The sequence below is a fragment of the Camelus dromedarius genome, chromosome 25 (assembly GCF_036321535.1).
Source record: "Camelus dromedarius isolate mCamDro1 chromosome 25, mCamDro1.pat, whole genome shotgun sequence".
In the NCBI taxonomy this organism is placed as follows: Eukaryota; Metazoa; Chordata; class Mammalia; order Artiodactyla; family Camelidae; genus Camelus; species Camelus dromedarius.
Window position 1 is genome coordinate 7,201,962 of NC_087460.1, and position 19,166 is coordinate 7,221,127.

General features: G+C 45.9%; 1 protein-coding gene across 4 annotated transcripts in view; it reads left to right on the forward strand.

Annotated features, from left to right (window-relative positions):
• The window catches only part of ETV6 (ETS variant transcription factor 6), a 222,443-nt gene that overhangs the window by 172,814 nt on the left and 30,463 nt on the right, over positions 1-19,166 (forward strand). For all 4 annotated transcript variants that reach the window (XM_031444085.2, XM_031444082.2, XM_031444083.2 and 1 more), the window contains 2 exons: positions 1,446-1,610; positions 13,784-13,918. In XM_031444085.2, coding sequence (XP_031299945.1) covers positions 1,446-1,610; positions 13,784-13,918 — 300 coding nt within the window. The remainder of the gene's footprint in view (positions 1-1,445; positions 1,611-13,783; positions 13,919-19,166) is intronic.

Genomic DNA, 19,166 nt, shown 5'->3' on the forward strand with positions numbered 1-19,166 from the left:
GCTATTAATTCCTACAATATGATTTTAGAGACTAAAGCACTATTTAGCACGGAGCGCCTAGTTCCCTCTAACACATCTGTTCTCAAACAGTTTGGTTTTAGGATTTCTTTTGATTCTTTAAAATTGTTGAAAACCCCAAAGATCTTCACTCATATGGTTTTTATCTCTCTCTGTTTACCGTATTGGAAATTAAATCTGAAAATTTTTATTTGGGGGGTGTAATTAGATTTATTTATTTGTTTTTGTAATGGAGGTACTGGGGATTGAACCCAGGACCTCATGAATGCTAAGCATGCGCTCTACCCCACAAAACTGAAAATTTTCTAAACATTTGACTTACTGAAAAATAAGCCAAACCTATGTTAACAGATAAATATTTACGAATGTATTTTCAAAAAAAAATTAGTAACAAGAGTGGCATTGTTTTACATCTTTGCCCAGCTCTTTAATGTCTGGCTTCATAGAATATGGTTGAATTCTCATAACTGTTGCAATCTCACATGCTGTGAAGCCTCTAGAAAATTCTGCTCTATACTCACCAAAGAATGAGACTAGGAAAAGGCAAATGACCTTTTGACTTCACAGATACCCTGGAAAGGTCTTGGGAACCCTGAGGTGTCCCTGGATCACACTTTGAGAACCACTGTTCTAAACCACTTGAATGATACGTGAAAGGTTTCCCACAAGAACAAAACAAAATAAAAATATAGACTCACAGTCAGCTTCGACAGAGACCCAGCCTGATCCACCCTCTCAGCCTCGGTGGCCTCCCTCCCTCGAACCCACCTCCGGTCCTACTCAGAGTTCAAGTACCACCCCCACCTGGAAGTTCTCTAACATCAGCAAGTACAACAAAAGAGCAAAAGACCTTTTATCCTCACCTTGCCCTCTCATTCCCAGAGGCCAGCCTGACAGTTTCCCAGAGCCGGAGTGAGTCGCTCTTCCTGGAAGAAGGTTCAGGGAACACTTCGTTATTTGGCAACTCTGGAAGGTCGAGCTCAGCTCTGAAACATTCTCCCTTCGAAAGGACACAGGGCTTTACTCAGATCAGCTCTCACTCTCAAGCCCCCTCCCAAGCACACTGACATTGGTCATGACTCTGAGCCCCCCCAGGGTACCTCAGGCCACCACTGAGCTGCACCTTCAGGGCAAACCGGGACTCCAGATGCCCTGAAGGACAGAGCTGTAAGACCTACAGTTCCTTACAGACAGGAAAAAGTGTATTTCCCCCCATTTTGCTTCTAAGTAAAAAGTTCATTGGATGTCACACCTTTGGCGCTTATGAAGCCTGAGTTGTAACTGGGATTCAGAGTTGACAAAAGGGCTCTTCAGACATGGAGACCCAGTTTTGTCAACGCTTCAGAAACCTTTTCCCTTTATTCTGACTGCCTAACTCAAAAGGCCTTTCTCTCTCTCTCCTCTCTGCCTCGCTCTCTCCCCGACAGGCCTGCAGCCAATGTACTGGAGCAGGGACGACGTAGCCCAGTGGCTCAAGTGGGCTGAAAGCGAGTTTTCTTTAAGACCGATCGACAGCAACACGTTCGAGATGAATGGCAAAGCCCTCCTGCTCCTGACCAAAGAGGACTTCCGCTACCGGTCTCCTCATTCAGGTGAGAATCTGGACTGTGGACGCACGTGCTCAGCCTGGCAAGTCCGGTGGCCCGCACTGGCCTTAGGCACCACCCCTCTCGCCTGAGAGGTCACCCAAGCAGATCGCCAGGAACGCAAGGACAATGACCTAGCTCAGTCGAGGGGAGGTCCTGCTGACATAGGCCAGTTTGAGGGGAGAAGAGGAAGAATTTCCAGATCCAGGGGAAACGTTTAAGGTTAAGAGAAGTAGCCAGTTTGGATCTATAGACACAGGAACTTGAGGTATCTAGCTGAAACACCAGCTAAGGAAGAAAATGCATCCTGGCCCTTTCTCTCTGCCTTGTTTCTCATTCTGAAGACTTTTCAGAGAGGTGCTTGAGAGTGTGTGTGGGTCATGAATGCCTCAGCGAAAAACAAAGACAGGGAGGACAGGGAATGAGCCCTGCCGAGGTAGGAGCAGGAAGGAAAGAAGAAACGGGGGAGCAGGAGGGAAGGGCTGGGAAAGGTGGGGACCCTGGGGGTCCCGGCAGGTGTAGAAACAAATTCATAGGGCTTTGGGTGATTCCTTTTGGAAGTACTGAATTTTGTGATGTAACGCATCTTGTAGCTTGTAGAAAGCCTGGAAAAGACAAGTGGCAATTTCTGCAGGCTCGTCTAACTGGAGAGAGGTGTAAGGGCTCCTAAGACCCCCTGGGCAGGTTTCCTTCAGGAAGGAGCTGCAGAGTGGATTGCTGATGCTGTTCAAATATAGCTGTCCAATTTCATTTCTCAAACTGTATGGCTGTTTAGAAGCTGAGAGTTGGGAACTCCACTTGTCAAAGGTCTCGGGTTTATGCCTCCTGGGGGCCAGTTATTTGAATACCAGTGGACCCTTCCTGTCAGGCCTCATTGCGGCCCCTCACTGTGCTGTGATCTTGTCTGGCAGAGACCTTTTTTCCTTGACTAAGAGCAAAGATCCCACAGAAGGCCTTGGCAGAGTCCCCAACTATGTTCACCCTTATTTGCTCCTGGAGCCCTGCCAGGAGTTAATAAACTCACTAACCGTCACGAGGAAACATCCCCATCACAGAGGGTGAGATAAGAATATGGAACAGTATCTCCCCAGCTTTTCCCAATTGCACCAGAACCGTTTATATGAGGAAATGATAAAGGGGAAGTTTCCCCCAGAAGTACAGATGGTACTGAAACTTCAAAACTTAACATTGCCAAAAAACTGATCCTGGTTAAGGTTTCATAAGGGCCACAAACAGACCTGAAACATTTCATCTCCCATCTTTGATTCTTTCTGTAGTCTCAGAATAAGAAAATTGTAAAGGCAATGATATGGATAAATAAAACTCACCTAAAAGGAAACTAACGAGTTCCTTTTAATGTAATGCAAAAATACTTCCCGTTTCTGTCCCAGTAGAAACTCAAAGATTATACTCACAGAGGCAGAGTTACCCATCTGGAGGGAAAGAACTCTTTTTTTTTTTTCCAGAAAGATTATTCATGTAAAGCAAACAAAGGAAAGCACAGTGGTGTGTTTTAGCTCAATTTGACGTAGACCTTGGGCAAGGTTTCCTCCCAGAGACTTTGTAAATTCACACCCTGCTCCCCGCATCTCAGGTGCTCCTTTTTGTTGCTGATTTATTTTTCTCTCCCGCGACCTCGCAGCTTTACTTATGAAACTAGGTTCTCTCTGCTCAAAGCTGGGAGCAAAGATACACAAAACCTGTCAGCACTGCCTTGCCACTTGGTGGAGTCTTGGCCGGGTGGAGATGGGCAGGCGTGTGCTGTGCAGTTGGAGGCAGGGCTGCCCTGAATGTAAAGGCAGAGGGAGCTGGGGAAGGGAGAGCCCAGTCCGCCCGGTCGGTGCGTGTCGGGGAAGAAGGGTGGGGTCGGTCTGGGACAGGAAGGCTGGAACTGAGTAGGTGGAGGGGAGAGTTGAACATGCCGGGTAATGGGGGCAGCATTAACGGAGTGTGTTTGGGTGGCGGTGAGGAAGCCCACCTGGGGAGGCAGAGGCTGGAGGCAGGAAGGCCAGCTGAGGCTGGTGTGCTAGTCCGGACATGAGGTGCCGTAGCCACGGGTGGGAGAGGGCAGTGGAGATTCATCCTGTGCGTGTCCCCCAGCAGCTCCACACCAGAGGGACAGGAGTGCGGGCCAGGGACGTTGAGGGACGTAGGAGAGGTGAGCTCCAGCTGGATTGTCAGGTGAGGCTCCATGCGGGGACACACACACACACACACAGAAACACACACAGAAACACACACACACACACACTCTGTGTTGTATGCAATTCTCTTCTAACCCGTATGCCTCTCCCAGACTAGAAAGCTCACTTTGGGCAGGACTGTGCCGTGTTAAGCTGCCACGTCTCAAGCCTCTAGCACAGGGCATGCCATCCAGTCGGCACTCAATATATATTGGTGGAATTATGACCCAGCGTGAGCGTGCCTTAAAGCCGAGGTTAAGAAGTTTGGCTGTTATTTCGCAGGTAACGGGAAACCACTGAGAGGTTTTGATCAGAAGAATGGCATGATTGGAGCTCTCCCTTTGGAAGAGACATTTGGTATCCGTGCATAGGGTGGGTCCTTTGGGTCACTCAAAGCAGGCAGAATGCTGCAGCTCCTGTCCTCTGTTCAAGACATCCAAGTCCAGAACTGGACCACTGACACCAAAATAATAGTACTTCAGGCACAAAAGGGTTATTGGCATTTTGGCCAAGCGATGCCAGGACATCCGGGAAGATGTGTCCTGATCTGCAGAAATCTGAGACAGGAGCCAGGCCAGAGCTGGGAATGATAGATTTGGGTATTATCTCCATTACACTGAGCTGAGGATAAAGATACATTTATGCTGTAGGTAATTTCATTAAGGCATCTACCGGAAAGCTAGGGACGGAGTCTCACAGTGATACCTGCCAGTGGGGGCTATAAGAAAACTGACCACGGGACAGAGGAGTGTTGTCAGAGCGATTAGAAGACAGAACCGAGAAGGAGTTAAGAAGACCCTTCTCATGAAGTAGCCACTTAGCAGGGTGACGAAGGCATGCTAGGCCTGCTCGCGTTCACCTTAGGTGGAGACAAGGTCAAAATAGAAAACCTTGTTTCTCTCTCAGATGTAACCTTGGCCCTGCTTCTTCTGTGATGGGCTTTCTTTTCTTTTCTTTTCTTTTTTTTTTTTGCATTTGGTACAGCAGATGTCCAGAGGCCCTCCTTCCACCTGTGGCTGATCACATTACTTCATTTGCCTTTATCTTCCTCATCCATAAAATGGGATTTTCCACCTGTAGATCCTAAGCTCCCTTCAGCTCTTAACAGTTCAACCCGACTTCAGCCACTGAAAATGTTAAGTTTCAAGTAAACATTACAGCTTCCCACCCTATAGGCAGGGAAGAAATACTTTGATCTCCTTTGACCTGTATACCTTGTAAAACCTAGACTTCCCCCAATTTTTTTCTTGTCTTTTCCTTGAATCTTTTTTGCTAATTAATATCAACAGCAGCTTCTCGCTAGTCCTGGGAATGAAATGAAGTACCTGGTAGCCGGTCACCATGAGTGGGTATTTAAAGTTTCCTCCTGGCTGAGTTCCCTACGTGGCCTCACCCAGAGTTACACTCTCTGTATGTGGAAATGACACCCCTTAACACAGCTCATCCCAAATGTAGAGAGGAGAGAACGGGGGCACAATGAGTTATAAGCACTTGAACGATTAAGGTATCTTCTTCAACCAATTTAACAAATTACACTTACCCTGTCCACTTCCAGGACACAGGTCCTTCATTTTCAACCCCTAGAATAAAGCAGGAACATTCAGAATGTGCTTCAAATATCCTCTCCACACAGAAGAGTTCAAGTTTGAAGATAAATGGGATATTTTCTTGGGAATATTCTCCCAATCAGAGGATACAACCAGATGACAAATTCATAACATTTGCAAAGTTAATGGATAAATGGAGAGGAATCTCGATTTTATAAAACCTCACCTGGACAGGATGATTTTACCTAGTCCTTTTGCTCCTGGATAATTACATTAAATGGTCCGGGATGATTTAAATTCGAAGGAATTTCATTGAATCTCATGAGTTCAGTGAATGTCTTGCAATGGATAACTCTAATGCATAACATGACCACTTCAAGGCTCTGAGAAGTTTCATTAAGAAGGAACAGACAAGTTAGAGTTGATATTAACTCGTACAATTTAGAGTTGTCCATTGCAAGACATTCAGGTGGAGTGTATTTATGTATCCATTATTTGAATGAACAAAAAAAACCCCATGTTATTAATTTAATTCATGTTAGACTTTCTATCCATGCTAATAAAAAGAAAAAAAACATATTTTCAAAGTTCCTTCAATTCAATTCAGCAAAAAAGGTATTGGGGTTTTACTAAGTAAATCAGTTTTTAGTATATCAGAGAGCGATGTAACAAAGTGTTTCTTCCTTCAGTCCACCAGATCATATGTCTTTAGAAATATGTTTTGCCTGTAACTTTCAAATACAGTAAAATTTCCTTTGAAGGTTAAACTGAAAATACTGGTCTTTATCTATACATAGTTCCTTGGAAACCAACTTGCCTATTAATCTCTATTAAGCAATGGTAGGTGGTTTGCTGGATTGAGTGACTGTGTCAACCGGCTGTTTTAGAATGAAGTCACAGGGTCTGAAGGTACCGTTCACAGAAGGGGAATTTTAACCCTGAAGTGTGGGAGTTCTGGCAGACATGACCCTTGACCGAAGATACCTGGAGTTGGCACTTTCTCCTCTTGCTGTGTCTTTGAGAAAAACAAACCAAAAAATATGTGTGTCACACATCAGAGAGGTGCTTAGATAAGTCAGTTACAAGAGAGTCACTGAATTTCTTAGCCCTTCACTTGTCCCATTGGTGAAGTAACTGCAGAGTGACATTATAACACGTAAAACACACAGCACTCCTCTTAATTCAAAGTGCATTCTTAGGTCACGATATTTTTATTCTCTCACAAGCTTGTTCTTTGGCTGATCTGACCTTGTGCTCTGCATCCGGCTGAAGGCTGTTGTCACCCTAACTGTCTTTTCTGACTGATTCCTTCTCATCTGAAATCTAATATTCAAATGTTCCCATAACCTGCTCTCTTTCTTCTCGGGATCTCTGTGTCTAAGACATAGATATCAACTAAATTTCAAGTATTTGTTCCTAAGTAAAAGAGTAGTTTATTTTTATGGTCGCAGACGGCATTTCGCGTTAAATAAAAAGGTTTGTAATTCAATCATCCTACAAAAATGAATTGAATGGAATGCTTGGAAAGTAAGATGGAGCAGAGTTAGGAAGCCAAGCAGTCGCATGACAGGCTCCCCCAGGCCTGGGTCTGCATTGGTGTTTTCACCGTTGAATTTATGATGAAACTGAAGGACCGAGACCTCAGAGTTCATTTTGAACCTATCACGGGCAGGAACGACCAACAGAGAGAGTCTTCTGAAAAATCTGAAAATTAGCCTTCCCACACCATGCATGCTTTTTTTTTTTTTTAAAGAATTGGTCAGAAGGAAACCAGAATCTCTGAATAAAAACAGAGGAGAGAGAAAGAGAAGAGAGAACAGTTTGCAAATTTATGAATGTGTTACTTTAGATAAGCTTCAGAGGAGGATGTGTACATAGTAAATCACCACCTGAAAAATGCAAATTTTAATGATGATAAGATTCTGCTTTAAACCCACTGAACTCAAGAACTGAAATGCTGTGAAACCCCGGGGGAAAGACTCTGGGTAGCATCGTGGATGACGCTAAGCGTTGGTCCTAACCTGCTTGAGAGCATGCAGTGTCTAGTAAGAACTTTAAAACTAATCATGCCTTTTCACTGATGACATCACTTTTTAGGAAAACATCCCAAGGAAACAATCCAATGGGGGACAGCAGAGATGCTCTTAGCAATTGTTTATAATTGTAAAAACTGGAAATGCCCCAGCCACCCCCGTTATGGGACTTGCTAAGCAAACCTGGAGAACGTAAATATAGAGGAAAACACCCTGTCGCCTTGTGGCTGTTCACTGAGTCACTTACCATTTCATCAACAGATCATACAGGGGCTCGCAGACCACGTTCAGGACTGTGTGTGTGTGTGTGTGTGTGTGTATTTTGATTGAAGTACAGTCAGTTTACAATGTTGTGTTAATTTCTGGTGTACAGCACTATGCTTCAGTCATACATGAACATACATATATTTGTTTCATATTCTTTTTCACCATAAATTACTGTAAGATATTGAATATAATTGTTTGTACTATACAGTATAAACTTGTTGTTTATCTATTTTATATACACATTAGTTAGTATCTGCAAATCTCAAACTCCCAATTTATCCTTTCCCATCCCCTTCCCCCTTCCCAGTAACTGTAAGTTTGTTTTCTGTCTTGAGTCTGTTTCTGTTTTAAAAATAAATTCATTTGACCTTTTTTTTCCCTTTATTTAGATTCCACATATAAGTGATATCATATAATATTTTTCTTTCTTTCTGGCTTACTTCACTTAGAATGACAATCTCCAGGTCCATCCATGTTGCTGCAAATGGCATTTTTATTCTTTTTTATGGCTGAGTAGTATTCCATTGTATAAATGTACTACAGCTGCTTTATCCAGTCATCTGTCGATGGACAGAGTTCAGGACTTTAAAATGTTATTTTAAAGACAGGTAGAAGCCATTCAGGGTCTGAAGCGGAGAGGGCCTGACAAGGCACAGAGGTGAGAAGTAGGGTGTGGGGCAGAAGTAGGGTGTGTGGCTGGCACATAGGAGCGATGGCGGTGACTTGAACCAGGATGGGCTAGCAGGAAGTGGGGGTGATTCAAGGAGTGTTTAGAAGGCAGAGTCTGTGAGTCTTGGTGACGGATTAGATGTTGGCCAAGAGAAGCTCAGGATGAGTCCCAGATTTCTGACCACATCTCCTGAACTAGAAAATACCACGTGGGTTGTAAAGGCTTCTATGTCAAACACATGAGCCGCGCGGGTCCTGAGCGACGTGCAAGAGGGAGATGTAGGAGGTACAGAAGTTTCTGGAGTTGAGGAGAAAGGGTTGGCTGGAGGAGACTGAGCGTTGACGAGCTGACTGCAGCCCTGGGAGGGATGAGATTACCAGGAGGAGAGACAGTGAGAGGCCTGGGCACCTTGGTGGTTGGAGAAGGAGAGAGAGCAGAGAGGCAGGAAGAAAACCCGGGGACACGGGAATGCCTGAAGCCGCAGGGCTGCTCTCCGGGGGAGGCAGTGGCCACAGGTAATGATGTTGCTAAGAGGTGGGCAGGTCCCAGGTACCGGTGCCCTTTGGGTTTGACAATGCAGAGGTGACTTCAGCAGGAGCACCTTTGAGAAGGGCTGGAGCAGAGAGCAGAGTGCAGGGCCCGGAGGAGAGGAAGGAGGGGAGGGGTGGCCCCAGGGCTGGACAGCTCTTCCCGGAGGTGTGGCTGCGAGGGGAGGAGAGAAACAGGGCAGCACCTGGAGGGGAAGATGAGGACAAAGGGGTGTGTGTGTGTGTGTGTGTGTGTGTAAGACGGGAAAAATTTGAAGCTGTGTCAATGCTAAAAGGAAGAAACCCGTAGAAAGAGATTGAAAGTACAGCTGTGAATTAGGAGAGAGAGACTATGAGCTAGAAATGTCTGTCTGAAATGATGTCAGCCAGGAAAATATATATCCCATTCGTATGAATGTGACTTTATGAAACTTACGCATGTGCTTTAAATACAAAAATATCAAAGCAAAGCAAACGGTTCCCAGGGTTTTTTTGGAGACACTTCTGTTTATAATGATGGTTTATGATGATCCTGACCACAAGAGGTGCCGTCTACTGAGCGTGTGTGATAGCTGGCACGGGGCTGGTGGTGCGTGTTCAGATCATCTCACTTAATCTTCACAACAGCCCTGCCAAGCCTGGGCATCATTCTCATTTGAGACAAAACAATCTTTAACTCAGCCTTGAACTAAGTCTCCAAGAGAAATAATACTTTGCCCCAGGGCCTGCAGCTGATGAAGAGAGGAACCGGGATTCGAACCTGGGACTTCCGTGCTCCAGAGCCCAAGCTCCTTCCTCTGAAAGTAAAGACACTTAGACAAGTTTAAACCCCTAAAGAGCATCTATGTTCTCGTTCTTCAGACAGCAGTAAGATTGCTAAGGCAACTGGTAGCAGTTTTGGTCACTCTTTCGACTGTTTGTTGGAAACAAACTGCAAATTAAAGAATAGAATTTAGGATTCTTGAAGTCAATGCCTGGCTTTTCACATCACCGATACAAAACCGTATGTGGGCTTCTGTGTGTGTGCGCGCACGCACCGAGGCGTAGGTCTAGGTTTTATGAGATCTGAAGTTTATCATTTGAGGACTCATAGTTCTAGGTTCCTCCCATGGGACTATGCAGATGAAGGCCCCCTAAACTTACTAGCTTTGTGGCAGATCCATGTCTATGCAGGCCTGTGGGTACGTGAACCTCATATGTGTGCGTGAAGATATAGCAGGAACCAACAGAAGCTGTTGTCCCTTAAACAGTAGCCTTGGTTCCACTGCTTAGCACAATAGAACCATCTTTTATGGTTAGTACTGGTTATTTCTTTTCTGGGAAGACAGAGAAGATTTATCAGGAATTGAATAGGCCAAGAGGTTTTTGGGGTTTTTTTGAACAGTGCCTTTGAATTCAAGCCAGTGGTCGTTCATGAGCCAAGTTCTGTGGCTCATGCTCTTTATACAGCAGGCAAATACATACAACTTATTTTTAAATATCTTCTTTATTCCAGAGGTCTTTTTGTTACTATCACTTTTGAGACGTGATCTAGTGCGCATGTGAAGGTTTTCAGAATGTAGCAATAGAACAGACCGGGTGTCGGAGGCGTTGGGGGACAGTGGAGACGGGAGAGGATGGGAGGGCATCTTTATTTATTTAGGAATCTGCTGTAGACGGGACACACGCTCCGTGCTGCCCCAAAAGCCAAAACCAGGAACCGAGGTACGCAAGATTGCAGAGGCAGCCAGACTCCAACTCCACAGAAGAACTTTCTACCCACTAGCGCTGTCCAAAAACGGTTTGCTTATCTTGTGTCCGGCTGCCCACCACAGTAGGACTCAGCCGAAGCTACTTCTTGGCAGGGGAAGGGGAGGCAGGGGGCTTTTACTGAACACAAGTTGGAGTCCATGTAAGAAACCTATAGAATCCTCTCTAAGATTCCCAGGCACACACTGTGACTGCCAATCACACACACACCACACCACACACACACACACCACACACACACACACACACACAGCATGCACAGTGGGTTGATTTTCCCCCCAGAGTAGTGATGCGTTTGTGCTAAGCCAGCCTCGTTCCCCAACTGAGCTCCTGGTTGCTGAGGAAACACGTCTGTGAATGGACTGATGCAACCATGACCATGCTCTTAGAATTAAGTCTTAGCATTACAGCCATAGAATTCAAGCTTTTTCCTGGCCTGGGACCTGGGGCCCGGGCTCCCAGCCATGAGCCAGCTGTCACACGTGGCACTTATGACTGATCTTCCCAGTTCAGGTCAGGAGCTGGCAAAGCTCTGCCAGGCTCCCTTGGCCAGCTCTGGGATGAGAGGCTAAGCAGAGGCAGCACAGAGGCCAAGGAACGTATGGGACAGAGTCCATGTCAGCCCCATGGAGGGCTCAGCCCACCAGGCTAGGGTGTGGCTTCCAGAGAGGCCAGGATGGGTGCATGGCCTCAGTTAACCTTTGCCCTTTGTGAAGCGGGAACACTGACCATGACCAAGACACTCCCTTGTTCTCCTTCTGAGACCTCCTTGGGGGTCTACGGGTCTGTCCTAAATCACGTTAATGATCATAATAGTGGTGACAGCGGTGGTCACAGCACAGCTGGTGTCTGCTGAGTTCTCGCCGTTTGCCCACTGCTGTGATGCGCTCGTTACATGATGACCTCACCGGGTCCTCGCCGTCATCCTGGGAGGTGGATGCCACTGACATTGCCGTTTTACAGGACAAGGAACTGAGGCCTAGAGAAGTTAAAGGGCATTTGTTTGTTACCTCACTTTGTCCCGCTCTCTGGCCACCACACCCAGATCTCCTCCAGCTGCGAGGGTGACCTCCAGGGAGGGGCCAGGTGTGACATATGCCCAGACCCTGCTTCTCGACATCCCCTCATTCAGTGCCCACGGCAAACCTCTGCAGGAGATGCTGGCATTTTGCAGAGACGTTCAGGGCCTTGCTCAAGGTCGCCAGGTGTGGAGGAGCCAGCCCTCCAGCCCAGCAGCCCGTGCCTTCCCCGCACCCAGCCTGCCTCAAAATTAACAGTCCAGCACCCTCACAGCCACTAAATCTATACTTTCTGGCCTCCCTTTCCAAAATGCACGCACTAATTACCGACCGTTTTTGTTAGTAATCATCAGGGACACCTTTTTTCAGTGTTTTCGTTTTCTCTTCGGCTACTACCAAAATAACGTTGTTCAAATTTTGCTCAACCTCACAGGGTGGAACCCAGCGTCGTGAGGCCGTGTAAATTCGGAGAAGTTCAGGAAGACGTTACACTAAACCAAAAGAAACAAAGCTTTGATTAGGGACTTATTTTTGTAAGCGATTAAAATATGAATCATTAAAATAGGACTGTATTTCAGGCTCCATATCCTCATCAGAGACAGCGTCACCATGACTACTGGGTTTGAATTAGCTGAGCTCTGAGGCCGTCCTGGCTCCGGAACGCAGCCGCGAGCCACGGCTGCGCCTCACACAGGACGTTCTGAAGTCTGGTTCAGGACTCCCCTGCGGCTTCTCGCCGTTTCACTAGGAGATTCCTCAGTGACATGGGGTCTTCGGCTTTATTTGATCCCCATAGTAAATAGTGGCAGTAATTATATTAATAACACCCAAAATTCAAAGGTCCAAAGGACCAAAATCAAAGCGAAGCACCAGGTACCTCAGGAATGGGTTGGACAGGGTATCATGGAACTTTATTTGGTACAAATGGGAAGAGCGCAAGAGGTTTGCAGAGAGAAAGGAATTACTGTGGAGTGTTTCTCAGGTTCAGGCTGAACTGAAAAGAAAAAAATATATATAGCAGTAGCCCAAAATACGCAGTTAAATTAAGTTGTTAATTAAAGTATCTGTTAAAAGTGGCTAAAATTAGAGACAAAAGCCCATTGTTTGGTACAATTGTTGATGGCATATCTGTATGTGGAAGGGCGTGGGGGGACAGTCAGAAAAGCCTGTGGCATTTTAAAGATTAATCACCCACCCCCAAAGGGGTTTTGAGGTGCCCACCTGCATTTTTGAACTTGGAGCTAAGTCAAAGGGGAGGGAGAAGACCACGACAGGTTTTTTGGCTAATTAACTACTCAGCGGACACTTCAGATACAAATACACCAGAACAGAAGCCCCCCAGTTCAGACCAACCCTTACCATCCTCTGCGAGGAGCTGACGTCTAAAGACGATTTTCTAGAGATCGTGGGACCTTGGTGCATTGCCTGTGTGTATTTTTAGTGGGAAGCATCCCAGAATATGCCAGTTCCTTATAGGGTATCCTCAGTAGCGAGTACCTCGGACTCGTGAATACTTCTCTTATTTACTCTTTTCCTGCCTGGGATTAATGTGGATTAGAAAGTCACGTTGTTCTCTGTTGAGGAGATTTCTGTGAAGATTCCATGAGTTGTCATTGAAACAGTAAAACTTTTCATCCTTCTTGACTTTATAATTCTTCTCTGAATAATCTGAAATGCAAACAAAGGATGTTTTTTATAAAAATAGTGGCAATAAATTGGGACAGTTGCAGTTTGCAATAAAGTCTGGCTCGTCCCAGTGACGGGTTGTTATTATGCATCTACTAAAACAGTTACATCGTGCGGAGGGAAAAGGAGAGATAATAAAGCATGATGAGCCTGGTTTTGACTATGTAACTCTGCAGTACTGTACAGTACACAAGCAGGGCTTGTGTCTCTTAGCGGTAGGATTATAGGTGATTTTTGTTTTCTTTGTGGCTTCCTGCATTTTTTTATACTTTTTCTTCGATATGACTTTCATAATCAAAAAAGTTCAAAAGAAGAAGCCGCATGGCTCTGACCTTCTGAGTCTCAGTGCCACCTGCTGTCCCCTGTAAGATCACGTGGGCAGGGGGCAGACTTGTCTTCCTCACCATTGTGCCCCGTGCCCGGCACAGTGTCAAAGTTCAGATGGTTGTTGAACAAACTGTTCCCATTTCTTGATTCCTCTTTCCTTTCTCTTTCCAGGCGATGTGCTCTATGAACTCCTTCAGCATATTCTGAAGCAGAGGAAACCTCGGATTCTTTTCTCACCGTTCTTCCACCCCGGAAACTCGATACACACGCAGCCGGAAGTCATCCTGCACCAGAACCACGAAGAAGGTAAGAAGGTACCGAGGAGGCTTCTCTCTCATTGCCTGAGTTGTAGACAAATCCCAGAGGTTCAGCTGTTCCTTTGATAAGTTGTTCTTATTCATGTGATTCATTTTTCAGTCAACAAACATTTGTTGAGGGCTGACTATGTTTGAGACCCTGGGGGAAATGCCAAGATGAATCAGCTCTGTTCTTGGTTCTCTGCAACTCACAACCTAGGGAAAGGAAAGGGTTAGATATTCACATAAGTATCAAAGAGTAAAGGCACCGTAAAGAGATGGTGGAAGTGGGGTTATATCCAGGTACAGCTTCATGAAGGAGGTGGCTCTGGAGGGTTTCTTGAAGATCCAGTTCCTTGAAAGATTCTGATAAGCTGGGATGAAGTGGAGAACATTCCAGGATGGAATAAGTCCTTGGAACAGAGAGCTGTCAGCTGACTTGGGTTGTAGAGATTATCTTTCTTTTCCCCCTACCTTTGATTATGAAAAATTTCAAACAGACCCCAAATAGAGAGAATTAACTAAAAAAAACCCTGTGTACCATCGCCCTGCTTCAACAGTGATCGAGATTTTGCTGTTGCAGAACGGGTCTGAGGAGGTAAGATTAGAACCAGAATGGGGAGGATTCTGATTTGTGGGCTATGGAGGAAAGTAATAGGGAGTCATTGAAGGTTTTTGAGCAGAGGGGGTAACATAAGCTGGAGGGAGAAAAGAGACCCCAACCCTGTGAACTCTGCAGTGGACCAGAAGTCTCCTCTTCATGCCCCAAAGGTGGTGACCTGCAGTGAACTCACTATGAGTGCTTAGTTCAGGCGTGCCAGGCGCTGCTCTTTTCCTGTGAGTTACAGTGGTCAGCATCAAATCTGGTAGAAAACAGAACAAAAGACCAGAATGGAATGGTGGCCCTGGACAGAGTTCCACAGCAGGTGTTTGGGTACAGAAATAGGGCATAAAAATCTTCTTTTACTCCCTATTCTGCCGAACAGTGATGCGTCGTGCCTCTGAGGGGCATTTGGACCACATCTTCTTGCCCGGACTAGGGACCCGAAGTAATTCTTTTAAACTTGTACTTTTTTCTGAGGACCAGATTACAGGAGGTCTTAAAACCTGGGTTTTTTAGGGATATTTCCATAAATTGATTGATCATCCTGCAGAGCAGGACTCTTTTTTGTTTTGCCATCAGCAAATTAAAAAGGGAGAAGTTATTTGTTTTCTTAATTAACACTTCACAAAACAGAGCGTGACTCCGGGCCACCTGACCTAGGGTTCCGTGTGCCCTGTGTTTCTCAGCAGGCCCCCTCGCTTCCATGATGGAGAAGAAGTGAGCGTCCCTTGCAGGCTCCCCACCTGCTCCTCTGTCCTGTCTTCCTCTAGCTTTACCCTTTCTAAATTTAGCAGCCGCCTCCCTCCCCGAGTTCCACTCTCCGTTCTTTTACTCTTTCTGGCTTGTGCACTTCCAGCTTGCGTAATAGCCACCAGCTACCCCCGAGGAGAGGAGTGGGTTTACTGAAGCCGGACATGAAGGCAGGAATCAGATTACCCAGCCTGAAGATGTTTAGGTACAAAAGGTGTGTGACGGGTTGGGTTTTCTCTCTCTCAGGTCTCTCTCTCTCTCTCTCTCTCTCTTCATTGTTAAAAAAAATCCCATTTGGAATTCTATTCCCCGTTTGATTCTCTGATGTGATTGGAGGCTTGTGGTCAGGACAAGCCCTTCCTGTGCTCCCCTCGGCCTGATCTGACTCCTGAGCAGGTGTGTCTGTTATGGTTCTCACTGGCAGGAGCTGGTCAGTAGAGAACGCTGGCTCTTCTCAGAGCTCCTCGCCAACTGAGTAAATAACGACGTGCCACCGCCAGCGCCCTAATGAGCCGTGCTCTCCAGTGCTCTGTCATTGGCGGTGGTGAGATCAGGAGGTAAAAGGACGGAGCCAATTGAGCGCAAGGTCAAGGGTTGCATCGCCCTGTGGACCAGTTAGCTCTGCTTCAGACCTGCTCTTTCTCTTTTTTTTTTTAGCTGAAGTACCATCAGTTATAATGTGTCCCTTTCTGGTGTACAGCACAATGTCCCAGTCATGCATATACATACACATCAGACCTGCTCTTAAAAGTAGTGTGTTCTCAGAGACCATTCTGTGAAGCTGTCAGCCAGGAAACGTGATTCCGGTACGTGCCCGGCTCCGCTGCTCCGCTCTCATGTGAGAGCAGGTGGACACAGAAAGGAAGCGTGGCTCTTTGTCAGGTGGTATCAGGTGAGAAGAGCTGTACCAGGCCAGGAGGTGACAGGAAGGGGCTGGCGGCCCCCAGACCTCCAGATATATGGGTGCCGTTGGTGACCAAGGGACCAACGAGAGAGACGAATGGGTCAGTACGAGTTCCCCACCTTCGGCCACCTCCCACCTCTTTCCCGTCTTCTCCATCAAAAAGAAAAGACCCAGCTCCACATAAATTGTCTCTGGAATCGATCCTGTTATATCGTTGATATATAACATTGATACAGGCATGTGTTAACGTACAGGAAGATCTGACCTGGGAAGGAGGCAGGGAGAACAGTTTATAAATGGAAATTATAAGCATCCAATACTACATCCCCAGTGGTTTATTTTACATAATTGGGGATACAGTATGAAAAGTATGTTGCTGCTGACTTGGCACAGAGACCAGTCTCCCCGAGTGGAAGGAGAACGTTCCAGAGGACCCACTCAGCCCCTCAGCAGGCTGGCACGGGGAGGCGAGTGCACACAAAGCTGCATTCAGCCGCCCTGTGACCTCACCTCGTCACTGCCACTGACTTAACCAGTTCAGACATTCATAATTTCACAATGGGATTTATATCACAGTACAAACATACCTTGTTTAATCTAGCAACCGCTCCCCGCAGATATCCCGTATGAGTACGCTACACTGAAATCTCGCCTTTCAGACTAGCAGCCACGTGGCAGTGTCAGCGGCTAGGAGGTTGGTGTTAGGTCAGAGGCTCCCTTCTGGGCTCTGGCAGGAGGGACGTATGACCCTTTATTATACTAATTCGAACCCTTTATTTTGTAAACATTCATTATCTCTATGATGTACACTGTTCTGAAGTTGAGTCATGCCTTGAGCAAAGTGATACTCAGATTCCCACCTCGGTCCTGGGGAAATCAGCATTTCCACTCTTTCCCCTTACCTAGTTATGGGAAGGGGAGGCAATATTATATAATTACAATAACCTTGTACTTTTTCATCCATACCAAGACACTTATGACAGTGAGATCAGTAAATGAATTAGGACAATAGACATAAACCAGGACCGTCCATGACAAACTGGGACACCTGGTCAGCTTAGATCAATTTTTTTAAAGACTGAGCTCGAGACGTCAGGAAACCAGGTCTGTCCTTCCCTTCTGCCAGAAGAGTCATAAGGGCTCAGTTTCTCATTTTTCTGGCCCTTAGACTCCCAAGTTATAAGACAAGATTCGACCAAATGGTCTCAGATCTTAGCGCTCTCAAATCCTAACATTCTGTCCAAAAGCTGAGTCTCCCTGGGTGATACGAAGATGAATGAGACACATTCTCTACTTTTAGGGTTGTGGGCAGCTAAAATCCAGAAAAGCGTAACATAGTGTCCTGTCTGGTGATGCTCAGAAAATCTCTTCTCATTTATCTCCTCTTGTCAGGAACTGCTGATGATGTTACCCCTCTTAGTAGTCAAACCTAGAGTCGTTCATTCACTTGTTTCACAATGAAGACCTCACTTTAAATAGATTCTTCTTCTTGGATTGTGGGGGACCCATTTTATCTGCATGATATGCATTAGTTAGATAGCTGGGTAGGAAGGAGACCGCTGGCTTTCACCAAAACCAGGAGACAAAAGAGCTTGAGAAGTTTCATACCAGCCAATGGTTATAAAATGAACTGATTTGAAAAAAAAAAAAAAATGAACTGATTTGATCACACACAGTTGTGATATCAACGTCTTTTGATTCCAAAATCAGTTACTTTTGGCTCCCATGGGACAATTAAAAGAGAAGCTTTTGTCCCAAAGTATATATTCGGTTGCCATTGGCCCTTTGGTGTTAGAACTATTTGAATAGTGATTCCTTAAAATGTGTTTCCAGTCCAGGCTGGTCTCTGACTGGGATCAATTACCCCTGCCGGACTGGACCCGCACACATCTCTAGGGAAGAGAGTCGAGATCTGTATTTCTCAAATGTTCTCATCTCACGACCTCTTGGGGGGACCCTCCCGTAGCTTCAGCTCTCCGGTGCCACCCTCTCCCGTGCCCCATCCGAGAGACTAGGAGGTGATCTTTAATCACTTGAATTTGAAGGCATTCACCCCACAGTTCCCAGTGAAAGTTCTGTTCTGGGGCAGCTCTTCGTCACTGGGTGGACATGGACGTTGGAAGTAATGATGAGAGATTTCAAGTGTCGAAATACTGCTGTTCTCAGTTCTCCTTACAGCTAGCCCAAGGTCACGGCCCAGGTAGCAGAGAGAAATCATTTCTTCGTGGAGGGTGGGGAGGGTGGCCTGTATTCTGGGATGGCCCACAAAATTTTTATTTATATGATTGCTTTTTTGAGGGAAATATCCACCCCCTCCCATGTCCTCCCCACCGCCCACCAAATACAAGCGCCCGAAGACTGCTTTGGAGGAAGGAAATCGTATGCAATTTTAATGAGATAATTAATGGAGATGAGGTGTATGAATCCCCTCCCTAATAACAAAATAATAGCTAGCATTTATTGGGTCCTCACTGGGTGCCAGGCCCTGTTCTAAGCTTTTGCATGTTTAAATCATTTAATCTTCACAACCACTCTATAAACCAGGTAATATTATTTCCACTTTGTAGATGAGGGAATGGAGGCTTTTAGTGGCAAAGTAGCACGCCTCTAAATCACACAGCTACGAAAGAGCAAGGCTAAGACTGAACCCCAGGTCTGCTTGGCTCCATTGCCTGTGTCCACTCCACTGCACCATGAACAAGCCGGACGAAATAAGGTTTTTAATTCTGTGTGTGTGCAGGCACCCTGCAAATAGGGCAAACGATGAGTAGAAGAATGACAGAGAAATTATGGAGATTAGGATGCCAAGACCAGGTCCCCTGACTGGGGTAGGTCTCAGCACTCCTGCTTATAATTTCTCTGCTTCATAGCACAGATCTTCTTAGACTTACGATGGGGATTTGCCCGGCAAACCCATCATAAGTTGAAAATATCCTACATTAAAAATGCATTTAATACCCCTAACCTACCGAATGGCATGGCTTAGCCTAGCCTGCCTTA